Source organism: Pelecanus crispus, chromosome 12 (genome assembly GCF_030463565.1).
Source record: "Pelecanus crispus isolate bPelCri1 chromosome 12, bPelCri1.pri, whole genome shotgun sequence".
In the NCBI taxonomy this organism is placed as follows: Eukaryota; Metazoa; Chordata; class Aves; order Pelecaniformes; family Pelecanidae; genus Pelecanus; species Pelecanus crispus.
In genome coordinates this window covers 9,791,639-9,807,685 of record NC_134654.1, presented here as the reverse complement: position 1 = coordinate 9,807,685, position 16,047 = coordinate 9,791,639, and the positions used below count along the sequence as shown (strand labels likewise).

Here is a 16,047-nt window from a genome sequence, read left to right as displayed (position 1 = left end):
CTGCCGGCAATACAACTGGGTAACACAGGACCAGGAAACACCTTAAAAACACAACCAACCACCCTTCACATGGTATCACACTTCGTTCATACTCCTCACAGACCCTACTGCTTTGTGTCACCAGTATTTCACCACAGGGGGATTTATAGCTGCATTTCACTGGGATTTTGTCACATTTCCCTTGAGGACTTTGAATCGGTCAAACTCCGTTAAGTGCACGAAGTTTCACCCAGTAATGCACAATGTCAACAGGGCTGCACATGTAGGCACTGAGTTCATGCAAAGATTCCTGCCCCTGAAACAAATCAAAGTAGTCCACGGCTATTCTGCTTTCTCTTATTATTTTGCTCACTGCAGAAGCCAAATCCAGCTGTCCTATATACTGCAGAGTTCTCTTTAAGCTTGGCTCTCTACCACACTTGTGAGTGTAACATACTTGTCCCAACAACGCACCACCTTTGTGCCAGACACTTTATGAAGAGCAAAACCAGCAGGCTGGAGACTCCAGTTCAAGTGTGTACCTTTTATGCCCTTCATTATACAGTTTTTAATCAAGCAGTGCAGAATGTAAATATGTTAGCCATTGCTGTCCTCCAGTAACTAAGTATGGTTGCCATTTTCACCTGCAGTTGGAAGGCTTTGGTTCCCCGCTCTACAACAGAGTTCTCCCGGGATGCTGAACAAACTGCTAGGTGCACTTGGGCCTCCATCTCCTCCCTAAAAAATGGCTGCAGAACATTAAACCTTAGTACAACCTATTACCTCCTGAGCAGGGTGTAAGAACAGCCAAATCAAGGATTGTTTCCAGGGAGCATGGCCTGTTTTAACTGAACTCAAGCTATTTTGATAGTTAAGTCAGTAACTCTGGAACAAGACACCCATGAATAACATGCATTACCGCAGAAACTCGGTGCTTTGATTTGAAAGGTTCCTAGTATGCTGCAGCTGAAAACAGCAACTGAAAGTGAAGATCCATGAAAACTGAGCGATAATAATACATCAACCTAGAAAGATCCCAGTGAGTGGTACAGGGACAGGACTGGCACAGCTAAAAATAGTCTACGCGCTGAGCTTCCTGATGCATCATGACGGGTTCATCCAGCCTCCCAGGAACAGGGTCTGTTTGATGAAGCTGAGGTCAGTTTGCTAAAGGAAAAGGACGCTAAGCAGAACGCTAACAAAATTTAACAAAGAATCAGGTGTAGGAGTAGCTTGCATTGGAGTAGAAAACCATTGCTTAATTTAGCTCTGCTGGCTGCTTACGCTCACTCATTTCTACCCAGAGAGGAAGCCTGGGGCTTGTGTAAATCTGAAGCACTCCAAACCAAGGCTCAACCAGGACTTGGTCGTGTGCAGCCTTCCTGGCGGCCATCGGCATAGAGTTGCCCTTCCCTCTGGGGACAGAAATGGTGGATCGGTCTGTACTGAGCAGCAGCTCTCTCGTGGAGACAGCCCGACGGGAGCTTCGTGCTGGTGGTGACAGGTGCTCCGCCAGCTGCACTAAAGAAATGAATTGGCTTAAATCCCCTTTTCTTCCTGCACGTCAGTGGGTTTAGCGAACAGAACATTATAATCATGTAAATACATTTTTTTTCTCTCTATTCGGTACAGCCCCTTAAAGCTGCGCAGACTCTGTTAGTATTTTCCATCTGTTCATTTAAAGTAGGTGCTGAGCATATTTGCCTCCAGAGGAAGAAACATAGCTCAGCTTCTATTTTTCCTCTTTCACAGGTCTTGACAGAGGACAAAACTGGCATAAAGAAAAAATCAATAACCTTTCCTTCTATTTTTCCAGGCAGCTGCAACAGAACAGATGTGAAGATGAGCTGTTAACAGCACTCATTAGGTATCAAGGTCTTGGATGGAAATGAGCTCCGGAGACAAATCTGCCTTACTGCCCTGCGGTGGCACACTAATGTGGACTCCTGAAGTTAGCGGGTCTCTGAAGTCCTCAAAACTTACTGCCCGAGTCTGTCCCTGTACGTATAATTCTGCCAGATATTGATGGGCTCAGAATTAAGGTGGGGGGATTTTTAGTGCCATGGAAGATGTGGGTAACATCACACTGTCATGTCCACTGAAATAATGGAGGAAAGAGGAAGTGGAGGGTCTTGCTTTTTTCTTGGCATGATTGAATAGAGAAGGGGATAAAACATGACATAAAAAGCACGTATGATCTAATTAAATCTTTAAACAGAAAATCCTGTAGAGCTTCCTGATGCCGGTTGATTAGACACATACGTCTTACCCTCCAAAATAACTGTCTCCTGATACAGCTCTTTTCACCAACCTCTAAGCTACCAGGTACGGGGAACTGTCCTTCTGTTTTGCTCCGCTGTAAGTCTGGGCAAGCCCTGTCTCACATGTGGTACTGGTCTGGCAGCAGCTTTAGGAATGACCAAGGCAGAACACTTAAGACGCTCCTTACTGAAGCACTGCAAGTAATATGCCAACAGTTTTGTCCGTGTTTCACTAAAAGATGCCATTCAGGCCAAGGACCCAACCACAAGTAAATTACTCTAACAGAATCACAGCCTGCTGAAAATCTGCCTTGCAGATTTCTCCACATGAAGAGGTCATCTACTGTTGATAAAAGTCAATACCTTCATAATATGCTCTGTGACTGTGACAGGCTTCAGGAAACAGACTAGCAGGCCTGAATTTTTCATGATTTGTTCTATTTCCTTGTGTCAGAAGGGGTTTCTGGCTTGGAAGGCTACCTTCCGTTCAGTGTTCCAGTCACCTGCGTGGGATCTGATCAGATTTTGTATCTGTGCCAGGGCAGCCTTAGCAAAGAAACCGTCTTAGCATGAGTTTAAAATATCTTCCTGTGTGACAAAGTCCCTGCATGCCAAGAACTGTCCTTTGCAATGACAATGCAAATTGACATATTGAATCCAATGTAAGCATATGGTTTAAGTGCCCCTTGTACCTTGTGGGCAAGTGCTTTTAATCCTGTTTTACCGCTGATGAGCATTGTAGGGACAGCATCTGACTTCTTGAAGGTCGCAGCAGAGAATCAGTAGCCAAGACAGCAGGAGGACTCCAAGTAGTTCTTGATCTGGTGCTCTTCTTGGACAAGTAAGCTTTGCCTTCCTGTAACTTCAGGCACGTGGAGAAATTCCATTCCTGCTGCAGAAAAGCACTTAAGTAGCTAGGAATAGTCTAGGAATATTGTTTTCCTTTCTCTGTGGCACAGGAGATTAACCTCAAAAAGGCAGTATATGTGGGGAATTGATGGGCTTGGAGAACCATGAAGTTCTGCCGGCAGCCTCTTCCGCAGCTTGCAGTTAGCAAGAGCTATGCCAACACCAGCTGGCTCAGTCCTTCTGCCTGTACTTAAGCAAAGCTCCCGCTGCCAACAATTAACTTGAACAGCATATTTCAAGTGCCATGAGCATTTTGTGTAAGGACCACAATTGAGCTCAAAATGTCTGTGAACAACCAAACTGACCTTTGACATCTTCCTACCTAACCTGCAGGAAATCCGCAGGTTGACTAAAGCAACAAAACAAATCAGTATTTTTTCTGTATGAGACAATATTTTCCATCTGCATGAAACCAGCAGCTCCCAACTGAAGAAGCAGCATTTAAAATGCAGCCAGTCCCAAGCCATTACATTCTTATGTTTGCTAGCTCCATTTATGGAGTTACAAACATGGCTAGTAAACAGGGGAGAAAAAAACCAGCCCTACAAGTAGGCTTTTTCCAGCAATAATAAAACTACTTACATTTCCACCACCTCTTCCCTACATATTCCCAACCCTTTGATTCCATATAAACCATCTAATAATCTAATCTCAGTCTATGCGTCTTTATCATGCCACTCTCAGATATCCAGAACACCCTCCTTGCCTCTCTTTTTCCATCATCACAGATCCTCTGCATCCCAATCTGGACTTTTTGCTGTAAATTCACACACCTTCAAAGGCCAAGGACATCTTATCTAGGCTAAAAAAGCATTGTGAGTTTATATCACTGTAGGAAATGTTTCATTATTATTCTTCTTTTGTAAAGTAAAAAAAAAAAAAGCAATCATATTATTCCCCCTAAATAGCTGAATATCAGCAGTGAGTGAACTGTTCCTCAAATATCCCTTTATGGGAGTTGTTTGATTAAATCCACTTGCTGGCCCTGAAATCCTCAAATTCAAACCCTGCTTCAATGTGGCACTGAGATGGGTCTCTACAGTAAGTGTCCAGCCTCTTTAAAAAAAGCCACGCAATACATCTTAAAATATTTCATAGAAGAAATACTCTTTTTAGTAATGCAAACTACCAGAATGGAACATGCTGTGTATCATCCTAGCATGCCAGTTTAATACCTGTGACACTATTAATGGAGGGGACTCCATCCTTTGCTGGCAACAACATGAGGTTGTTTGATGCGTCCTTTCTGTCTCTAACTGCTGCCACAGAAAAATCAGAGAAAAAGAGGGCTGGCAACTCTGCGAGTCCTTCCTCTGCCCCACATAATAGAATCTACAAAGCAAAAATAAGGTCAGACACTTTCAAATTGCTGCAATAGGAGAACTGGGAGATCATTTTATATCTAGTTCTAGAAAAGGCTAAAAATAAGCCTGATGTGAGGCATAAGACAGAGTCTGAAAATGGATTATTCTCATTTTTCCTGTAATGTAATTTGCGGATGTGCCATGTTTAAGACGGCAGAAAAGGTGTATGGACTAGGGATTGTTCTTTTTGTGGCTTGCACTATCTAGTCTGTAACAAGTATTTTCTCTGCAGTGTTTGTACCCACCACTTTTAAAATGAAATGTTAATCAGCACTGCTACTTAGCAAGAGTTTCCACACCTGATCAAAGGTGTTAAGAGTAAATTTTTTTTTCTTATCAAATGTTTAATTTTAATTTTAGGAGAGAAGAAAAACCTACTAGAGCTGTTTAACTAACCTGATTCTTGTCATGTAAACAAATGGGTGAACCATTTATGCTTGCAGGTCTCTGAAGTGCTGAGTGGTAGCTAGTTAAATACTTAAATTCTTTTGTTCTGACCAGCTGCATCAGTGCAGCTATTTATTCCTGTTCGTGTCTGCACCAGGGATACACACTGCAGTTGCATCCTGCTGCCTGATCTGCATTGCTGTATCTTTGGCAAAAACATCCAGCATATATCATGCAGGATGCAGGGAGGGACCGAACAATTATAAAATGGATATTGATCCAGAGCATCCTTCTGTACCTCTGAAAGGACATGGGGAAAAAACCCCATGCTTCCAGGTATAAAATCAGAGATTAAATTAAAAAATTATTAAAAAAAAAAAAAAAAATCCTTTGAAGGGTAGAGTATTCCACACCTGCACAGGGTGGTGTTTCTCAGGAAAAATCTAGGTGAGTTTGGGTTTTCCCACAGCAACGGCTGGGAGTGGCCGACGTTGGGGAGAGGACTGCAGAATCACCGTGCACCTGCTGCAGAGCACCAGTGGTCCTACAGGTTTGTGCCTGTGCAGAGACAGAGGGTCATTGCTCAGCAAAGCTTCAGATGCTTAACACTCACGCTGACTGCCCAGAAAAGAATCATGTTACACGCTAATTACATTACAGTGATTTATATGCCTGGGCACCCAAAAGTTGTCACAGCTTGGAGAAAGGACTTTTTTTTTTCCCTTTCCTTTTCATAATAAAAGCAGCACATTCTTCCCAATTACTGGTGAAGCCATTGCTTCTAATAAGTACCAATGTAGGCATTTCTTCTGCAGCTCTCTAGGGTGAAGCTTTGTTTTTTTCAAGTTATCTGCATTATGAGTGAGGAAGAGCACACAGACAGACCACAGATGCAATTCTCAGCAGTGCTGAGTTTTTACATCCAATGAGTGAAGTACCTGAAGTACTCCTGACTTCTGAAAGTTGCCTTCTGGCTGGTATCTGCCAAGGCTGCACAGGTAGCAGTGATGGAGGTAAGGAATAAAAGTATGGTCATCAGGTTTCTGATCCATTTCTGTAGGGGTCTTCCATGGCAAGATACTCTACTTGTACTTATCGTCTTCCAGAGGATGTCCAAGTATAGCTTGAGTCTCACAAATTTTCATCAAGCAGGTAAGAGAAATACAGTACAGAGCATGGTAATGCTTGGAAATAAAATATGACTGCTTTAACCCTCCACTGCACTACTACAGAACAGGAAAGGAACAACAGTATAGTCAAGCGAAATCACAGCAGGAATTGTAGTTGAGTGGTTTAAAAAAGAACTGAAGTATTTATTATTACTAGTGCATAAGAGTTCTTACAGAAAACATTCTTAACCATTTTCTCTCTCTTATCACTTTGGAAGGGTGGGATTAAATTTGTGTTATAAAAATTGCACCTAAAATGATTGGATTATATTACAGTGTGATGTACTGTATCATGTTCTCTGCTAGTCCTAAATTTACTAAAAGCCTCTTGAAGCTGTCAGACTTCTGAAGCAGCATGAAAATAGTTACAAAAGAATCATGATTTTAAAAAAAAAGAATTGCTGTATAAAGAAAGTTTTCTCATGAGTGTTTTTGTGAGAGGGGCAGCCTTATTGACTGGAATTCCTGTGCTAAAAAAGTAATCTACAAAATATGCCAGGAATTGTTGCAATGATAAAAGTAGTGTAAAAAAGTCACAAAGTACTGAAAGCCTGGAAAATCTGTTTTTGAAAGGAAGTGTGGTGGAAACTGGAGGAAGCTTTACAGGAAAGAGAGGTTGCTATCCTGATACTCTGTCCTGCCTGGAAGAAGAAATTATCTCTAAGCAAACGCCCAGAGACCAGTACACAAAGGAACATACACAAAGGAACATACAAACAAAAAAATACCAGCAATAAAACCCTGAACTACTTCTCACAGAAGCATAGAAATTAAAGCAGGGAAAGCTTAATTTCCATGGGCAGAGCTGCAGAGAGCAGCGTTACACTTCTCTGCTTCCATATTAGTTCGTTAGAGAGGTCTGTGGCATCTGGCCCGTGCGCCCTGACCCTGCTGGTGATGAATGGGTTTAATCTCTGGCGTGTAACACCAGCGTTTGTGATTCCTGCAGGTTAATTGATTTCTTTTGGCAAAGCACATTTCCAAGTCCTGTTGTCTGAGCAGCATGACTGACTGCAGAGGGAAAACAAGGCATCTTGAAAAAGAGATTTTCCCGTACGCAGCAAGTAATAGGTAGGATACGAGGGAGGACTGGCCAGGCAGAAAGCTATCCTTGCCAAAGGTGCGCAGCGCCAAGCGCAGATGGCCTGTCAGATAGGTGGGAGCCGGACGTCGGATTTGGAGTCCAGCATGGAGTTTTAAACTGCTAATAGCAAAATGCTCTGTTGTCTTTTCTCTCACAGGCAAGCATGCAGCTAATAACGAACAAATCCTCCCCCATAAATTCTTCTGAGGAGACCACTGAACCTGTCGGCAATGGCAGGCGGGAGACCCAGTCGGCAGCACAGACACCACTGCACATGGCAGGGAGAGAAGCCTTTCTCTGCAGTTGCCAACCTTATTAAAGATACCGTTGTACTGTTCAGTAATGTGTCAAACCTGAAATAAGCTGCACTCTCCAGGAATCTGTAGGATGCCAGGGTATTTTTAACATGGGAGCGGGCATATCCCAGAAACAGTGCAGTAGGAGTCATTTGAGAGAAATTATTTTGTTAACCATCATTTATGACAACAGTTCTCCCTCTGTATCTGAGCCAGTTTGCAACACAAAGGATCCGTGGCTGCATAATATAAAATTCATAAACAAATGTAAGTCAGACAGACCAGAAAAGGGAAGGATGCGGAGAGAGCGCAACAAAACCAGGTCTGAAGAATATGTTTCTTCAAAAAGTGGACCAGTGACTGGTTGGGAAGCTGGTATGCTTTGGATGTGAACAGAGTACAACCAAATCTGCTCAGGCTAGACAGCAACAAATAAACTTTTATGCAGGAGAAAGCAGAGCTGGGACATGTGATCTCCCTCCCACAGTAACACTACTGCAAAGCTGGTGTTTTGGTGCACTGTAGAACAATCCTGTAAAACACACCAGCACTGGCACCCAAGCAGAGTCAACCGGTTAGTGACCAGCCTGCGACCTGCAGAGCCTCCTGAGAAAGCCCTCTTCCTTGAGAACTCCACTGGAGCTGTGATACTGGCTGGATACCGCAGTGCACTGCCCAGTATAAAGGTCCAGGTGGGGTTAGACGTGCTGATAAGGATGGGAGTAACCCGGAATTCATCAGTACCTGAATACTGAAATCCTCCTTCGCCACCTGAGATGCTGTCATGCCATGCTGGCAACACACGTGGTGCAAAGGGACACATATCTCCACTGTAACTAGAAGGAAGTGGAACGAGCACTCTCCCCTCTAAATACAATGAAGACACACACTGAAGTTTTCCTAGAAACAGGTGGGGCCCTGAGCAAAGGCTAACACTACGGCTACACGAGGGGGATTCTGTCTGCTGCACTGTATCACTACCCTCTCACCAAATAGAACTTTTGGCTCCTTGCATCAAAAAAAGTCACCCTGAGCACCTCGAAACTTATGTTCATCTTGCCATGTCCCCAAGTGATCACTACTTAGACTTGCATGTACAGCTTACGTGCACAATTACAGAAACAGGACTGGAAGGCAGCCAGCGAGCAGTTCCCGTCTTCCTGCCTCAACACCAAGCCAGGGATGCCTTCAGAAACATAGGACAGCTTTCATGTCTTCTCCAAATAATCTGCTGTAGCATTTACCTCTTTTTTCTCGTAGGAAGTTCTTCCTAACATCTAATCTCCAATTTCACTTCTTGCAATTTAAAGCCCTTATATGCAGATAACAAACCAGGCACACATCAGTCATGTCACATCTCCAAAGCCACACTGAAGTTCAACTCTGCAGGACTTAACCTTCTTATAAGATACATGATGAGGTCTTGTTTTTTCTGCAATGTTTAACCATCTCATTATAGAGGGAATGTATATATCTAAAGGCACCAGAAGGCAGAAAACCTTTCCTTTCTCTGGTATTTGTGCGTATTATTAAAAGGAAGGTAGAACTACTCTTAACAGGGCCACAGCACCATCTGTGGCACTGCTTCCAAATCTCTTGCATCCATCTGATATGATGGTGTGAGCCAGAAAGTATGACCCAAACTGTTCATGCACTTATGTCAACCTCCAAACACCTTATTTTCCTTCTAGTTGTACTATGTCTAGTGACAGTGATATGCCAGGGCCCCTCTCCTTAAGGTACAGCAAGGTATGCTCTGCTCTCTTTGTCTGCAGAACTATGACAGGCTGTTAACGTCTGCATTGTATGTCTGCGTGTTTCCCATTCTCCCAGTGGGAGAAAGGCAAAGGCAACTTCTAGTCAACACCAGACTAGTCAACTACCCAGATATTCAGCATGACATTATACATAGATACTCTTATTTTTCGACAATTATGAGAAAGAGACTAACCCCAGAAGTTTGTATGTCATGTGGAAGCGTCTTCTGAATTACTGTAGTTGCCAACCGTGAGGTGGTCCGAATCGGTTTCTTTACTGAAAAACAGTAGCTTTTTTTTTACAAGCTGCAATAAGGGACTGGGAAAGACTATCTTTAATACAGCGACCCTTGAGCACGTATGTCCCCGCATACACAGCTTGCTTCCTTCTTGCCTAACGTTCCTGTGTATTGGAGGTAGTGAGCAGGGCACAGGGGGCTGAGATGGGACTGTGGGCTCAAAGTTGACCACCAAGCTCTGTAAAGTATCTCTTGCTCTTCACCTAGCAGTCCACTGGTTCCAGCACACAGCAACCCCTCACCACAGATGGCCTGGGCTGTGGCATGCTCACGCAAGGGTAAAAGGGGCCTGTGATCTCAAATACTGTGCTCCCCTCCAGGCCGTTTGGCCAACAACTGAGTTCCATCAGAGCAGAAGCGTGTAAAGGATACCCAGCCAGCATGACCCAAGCCCCTGCGCTTCGTGCAGCCTCATGCACTCTGCTGAGCTGAGGTTCTTAACACACAACCCAACATCCTTTATTTACCTGGAAAGACCAAGGCCAGGAAAAGAGTACAAGCATAACGTTCAAGACAGAAAACAGGCTTCGGTACCTCCCCATTTGCAATTGCCAGGTTACTCACTGTTGTTCAGCTTTGGCTCGGTCACTTAGAAAGAAGAGGGCTGTGGCCAGGAAAAACATCCCTCCTAGGACGACGACAAACGGGCAGAGCATGAGTGCATACCCCAAGCTGAGGAACTCCCAGACTGGGGACTCCTTTGTGCTTTGTCGTATCAGGTCTGAGATCTAGGAGAAAAGGGCAAAAAAATTAGTCACTTAGATGAAAGAGAGGCATGATAATGGTGAAGGGAACATGATTCCCTAAACTGCCCACTGAACATGCGCATGCTGTTTAAAATGGAACAGCATGTTCAGTAAAGGCTGAACGTCCTTTGCACGCTTCAGCCTTCCACACGCCACTCTGGAGCCTGGGCAACTTATGCTGTGAGCAGCTTGGCAGGGATTCTCCTCTCCCTGTCACTCTCCTGGCCTGATCTATTATTCTTCCCACAGCTCTCTTCATCTTCTCCCTGGCTGCTTCAGTGACTGCAAGCGTGGGTGTCTAACCCCGCTGTACTGACCAAGCCTCCTGGGGTGCTGGCAAGGGCCACACCGGCATTGCTTGGTGGGTGATGGAGAGACCAGTCTTCCATTTCTATCAAGTCCTGTTTACTCCTACCCCTTACCTACCTTTCAACAAAAGGAGGTATTAAATTCCATTTCTGTGTATTGGATGGGAAGGGGGAAATGTTTTTCACAGAACAAAACCCCAGAGATTCCATCTGATTTTCAGAGATGGAACTCTAACATGGTTTTATCCCTGTGTCAGGTACAGGCCTCGTTCCCTCTCCTAACCTACTAAGTTTGCTGCACTTTGAAGTGTAATTGTGTACAAGATGTGACTCTGCACCCCAGGCTCAGACAAGGTCTGTTGCATAGGGGCTGCACTCACACCAAAGAACCATGCCTCACCAAGTTTATGGGCTAAGGCAACCTCCATCTTCTGACAGTCAAAAAGTGTAATTATATGAAAGTGAACAAAGTTTGCGTTTACATGAAGGAGCAGTGACATGCAATGGCAGTATTTAGTTCATTATGAAAAGCTTTTGCTAAAACTCAGTAATATTTAATGACTGTAGCTAAAACAATCGCATTTTAGTATTCACTGTCCAGCAAACAACTTTACTCTCCATAAATCCAACACAGCAGTAGCAGCAGTAGGGAAGAGTCTCAAGGCTTTGGGCATTTAAATGTCCAGCTCTGTTTTTAATCTGTGACATTTTGTTGAGGCAGAAATACTACTTTATACCAAAAGACTGCAGGAAATTTGTAGCATAAAATCCTACTGCTGTGCACACACGCAAATCTGTTCCAGAAATAGTCAAGCTTGTGCAGCAACTTCTAAACTGCTACATTGCTGCTAATGAAAAAGGTAGTGTCAGACACAAACTACAAGCAAAATCCTACATTGAAGGCTTAAATCTAAAGACACTTGAAAATCAAGTGAGGAAATGTCACACACAGGAGGCATCACCAGCTCACAGCCCTGCAGCCAACTGTAGCGACCTGGAAGGTAAATGTATGTGAAGAGATGCCTCAGCAGAGGCCAAGCACAACAGAAGGTGACAGAAAGGTGACACTCATGGGGACTCAAATGAACAGGTCGCAGAGTGTGCTTTAGGAGGGAGACTCTGGAGCGTTGCTGGTCTCAGTGCCTTAATACCCGTCTTACAGCTCAGCCTGGCTCCTGCTGGAGTGAAGGAAAGGAGGAGCGGCCAGCCTGCTGCTGGAGGTGAAACCACTGCACACAAAAGAGCAGAAGACTGTCTTTCAGGATGGAGCATTCTCAAGTAGAGAGGAGTGAATAAACACTGGAAGAGTGCACCTACAGAAAGAATTGAAGGTTTTTAGCCAGACTTCTCTGTTTCATTCCCTGCCCTAGAAAGGACGAGGAGAAAATTTCGGTGCTCGGGATATAGCTAAGGAAGTGTTCCTGTCCTCTCAAAAAGAACTTTATGCACAGTGTATAACACACACAAGGAAAAACAGGATTGTTATGAACAAGTCTCATGAGAACTGATGGTTAAAAAAGTCCTTATACTGAAGGCAAATAACAGTGGCTATTAGTCTGAGAGACTTATTAAAAAATAGCAACAAGACTGGAATGTGTAGAGAATGCACTCACAGGAAATTAGCAGAACATGCACTGCACCCAGAAGGCAGGGACATCAGTTGGTAATTTATTCCCTCTTGTATCCAGACACCTTAATTCCCAACATTTCCCTCACTCTTCATTATGAACCAAAATTTGGCATTCAATCAGCCCCTCTGTGTGCAATAGCCAGAATTGAGGTTATTCTAAAATAGAAATTTAGAAATTCTAAACCACTTTTCATTTTTGGGAATGGATACAATTAGACTCCAAAAGGACCAGACAATAAATCACTCGACAAATTGATATGATAAATCAGCAGCAGAGGATGAAAAGCTAGGCATGCGCTCCCGATTGCTTTCTCTTATGGATGACATGACATTCTAAGGCAAAACCAGCTTTGAAAATGTAAAGTCTCCAACAAATAAAAACTTCCAATGCAGCTTGCCCCACACCTTCCCTTCTAAGGGATCATGTTGACCTTTTATACCAACAAATCATGTTAATATGGAATCTGCTACCTTTTTCATTTTTAACCCAACATACTGTTTAAGTGCATGTTTTATAAAAAGCAGTGTTTCCTCCCATCCAAGGTATAATTCTTCCCACCAAGCCAGCTGGGCTTTCTCATCTAGGTTTCATACAATCCCCTCACCCATGTCTGCATCTCTTAACTCTAGAACTTTATCAGGGCCCACAAATATGTTTTTGCTGTTAACTTACAGTCACTATTCCCTGTTGTTTTCTTCCACTCGGTTACAAGCCACCTGCTAAGACTAGAACTTTGGCATCTCCTCTCAAGAGGACACAGGACATAATTACAGACTTGGGCTCCAAGAACGACATACTGTCTGCCAAATGGTCTGCTCTGTATTGCCAATTTTCGGCTTTCCAGACTCCTTGCAATGATAGCATCCTGAGTTGTCTAACCGTGATTTGGCAAGACTCCATCTAGCATCATATTCAGCGTCTTCTATCATGAGTAACAAAAAGTGGGGTTTGCAAGCACAGTCAGTGCCAGTTCTTCAGCATGGAGTCATGTGGGATTCCTTTCTTTGTTCTGCCAATTGGTAGGTGGCAAAAAACTTCAAAACATTTACCCAAAACTTGGGGGTGGAAAATCAATAAGGAAGTCCTGCTGTTGCTTTGCAGTCTAATCAAAAATCTTTGATAACATCCTAACTATGAAAGTTCACATCTTCTTTTCCCTCACTATGTAACATAGATCTTGGACCAAGAGGAATGACTTTGCTAAATAAACTTCAGCTCATGGCATTTTTACAACAGAATACAAATGGCATGTATTCAGCTGGTGGCAGCCAACTGGATGGAGTCCAGCTACAGAAAATGCCCACTTGCCGGAGAATGAACAGTATAGCTGCAGTGGGCGTGATCCAAAAACACAAAATCTCTGAGTGTGTCTCAATCTGAGTGCAGAAGACAATGAAGGAAAAAAGGGAAACTTCATTAGAACCTTTCTTGGGAAGCATGTGCTGGTTTTTTTGGAACACTGGACAGGATATTGATGTAATAAAAGCTCAGGTGGGCTGAAGCCCTAGAAAGATGTCTTGCTGCTATATTACTGTCCCTCCTGAACAGCATGAGCGGTTAAATTAAACTGGTTTACTAATCAGACAGTGTAATGGTAACATCATCTTTGAAATCATAATTTCACATACCCTGTCTCATTGCTTAATTGTACATCTAAACTCCTCTGCAATTGCTTGATTTTTCTAAATTTCTGACGTTGCCTCTTGGGCACAAACCTTGCTACAGAAAAGGATATTTCCACTGCAGTATCTGGCACAAGTACCTGATTTTCATGATTACCAATTTGATACAAGCCAGGTTCTCCCTGGTTCCTCTCTTCAGTACAGTTCCCTAACACAACATTCCCTGTAACCCCACAGTGTCACCACAATGGTTTGAGGTTCACCCACTCTGAATTCAGAGATCCACGTAAAAGGTTTCTTTCTTTTTTTTTTTTTTTTTTAAATCTAATATGAATGCAAATGAAGACCAGAAACCAGAAATAAGGGATTTTCTAAAGTAAAAGTAAACAATTTTCTGGACCTGTGGGGGAGCACAAACATTTATACTGTGCTAAATGGCATGAGAAACACATTATAAAAAGAGGAAGTAAAGCCAACTATTTTATGATACTCATTCTGAAAGCCACAGAAAGGTAAAAGCAATTATATTCTAAAAGTTATTTCAATTTTAACATTGGCATGTTTCAAAGTGGGAGGGGAAAATAGCAAAACATCCTGTTAATCTTAATTGTGTCCTTTTGAGATTGCAACCAAATTTAATACTTGGCTGGTGACAATATCAATATCCTGCATTTGTGCATGGTACCCAAGTTTGCCCCAGCAAGACCCATAGCAAGGATTCCTGCACTGCTTCCCGGGTGGCAGGCTCATCTGTTTATGCCCTTGTACCCACTCCGAGGATTACCAGGCTGCATTAAATAGGTGCTGCTTCCTTGAAAAGGCTGCAGTAAATTAGAAGACTCAATCGAGGTTTCTGCTTGCGATGCTAGCAAATGGACTCTGTAGATCTCTTGGCATTAGAGCAACATTTGCCTCCAGACAACATTTGCCCTGGAGAGGGTTGAAAGTCTATTTTCTTCATGTCATTAACTGCCTTTCTCTCCAGGTCTGGTCTGCTCAGGCATTTTCTAAGTTAATGCTGGACTTTCTCCTGTCCCAGCAGAAGATGCCTTGTACAATGGGGAATGTGGAATCGAGGAACATGGCTCGCATGACAGGGCACAGGTACCTAAATGTGTAGGGATGGGGGGGGCCCAGTTACTTGTAGAAATAATGTCTGTGGCACAGGATCACAGTTTGGGAGCACACCCTTCAGCAGCATCCCTGTCCCCCATCACTCCTTGCAGCACAGGCCCCTTCCCTGTATATCCCAGGAGAAGGAAGTCATTCCCCCATGTTGCAGAAATTGGAGACCTCGTTCTGAAAGATGCTCAGCACCATGAAAACTCCATGTCCATACTGGGAGTGGACAGGATCCTTGGCAGCTCAGAGAAAGAAGCCACTTATTTAATGAGATTTTTAGTGCACAGAAGGAGTGAGAGAGCAGATGGGGCAGAGCCTGAAACATTGGAGCGAAACAACGATCAGCTCTGCATTTCTGGGCTTCCTTTAATGAGAGACTTTTACATACTTTAAACGTCTGTTTATCAAAAATACTGAGAACCTGCATTTCTAACCAAAGTCACGGGAAATGACAGGTGCACAGCAGCTCTGGAAAAAAACCAGAACAGGCTGTGAACCCTTGGCAAAGAGCATTTTATATATGGGAAGTCATTTGGGTTTTTAGGGCAGATTTAAATCTTGTCTGTTGCTGAGTCATCAGAAGTGGGAAGCTTGTTAGCTCGTTGCAATGAGGAGATAAATCCTATGTGGATTGGTCTCCAGGTGCTTAATTCTCCCCGTTTTCTTGCAGCTGACAGCCATGTCAAAGATTTGGCCTTTCCATGCACTATGACAAAGGCTTTTAATTACTCAGCTCAGCCAGGACCAGAGAAATCCTCAAAGTTACTGCTGGAAGAAACAGATAATAAGGATGAGGGGCTGGGGGCTCTCTTCCTCACAGTATTTCCCTGACACGTGTACATCCGATGTTGGACTGCAAGGGCAAGTCCCATTTTACCCACCAGAATCTGGGTCATTTGCAAGCATGAATGTGGGGAAAGATCTCTGCTGGAGGAGTGATACCATTAGGACTAGAGAACACCAGTCAAGCAGCTGGCACTTGGTAAAGAAAGAACAATTAAAAACATAAATGTGTATCACATTTCATCTACTATCTCCATCAGGTGATGGAAGATGCTGCCTATACACACTCGCATATACTATAAATATTAGAACATGTAATATGCTGCAAAA

The 16,047-nt window shown here is 43.4% G+C and overlaps 1 protein-coding gene across 1 annotated transcript in view; it reads right to left on the bottom strand.

Annotated features, from left to right (window-relative positions):
• LOC104033656 (sphingosine-1-phosphate transporter SPNS2-like) overlaps positions 1-16,047 on the bottom strand; it is a 138,287-nt gene that overhangs the window by 7,269 nt on the left and 114,971 nt on the right. The window contains exon 11 of the mRNA XM_075720125.1: positions 10,070-10,233. Coding sequence (XP_075576240.1) covers positions 10,070-10,233 — 164 coding nt within the window. The remainder of the gene's footprint in view (positions 1-10,069; positions 10,234-16,047) is intronic.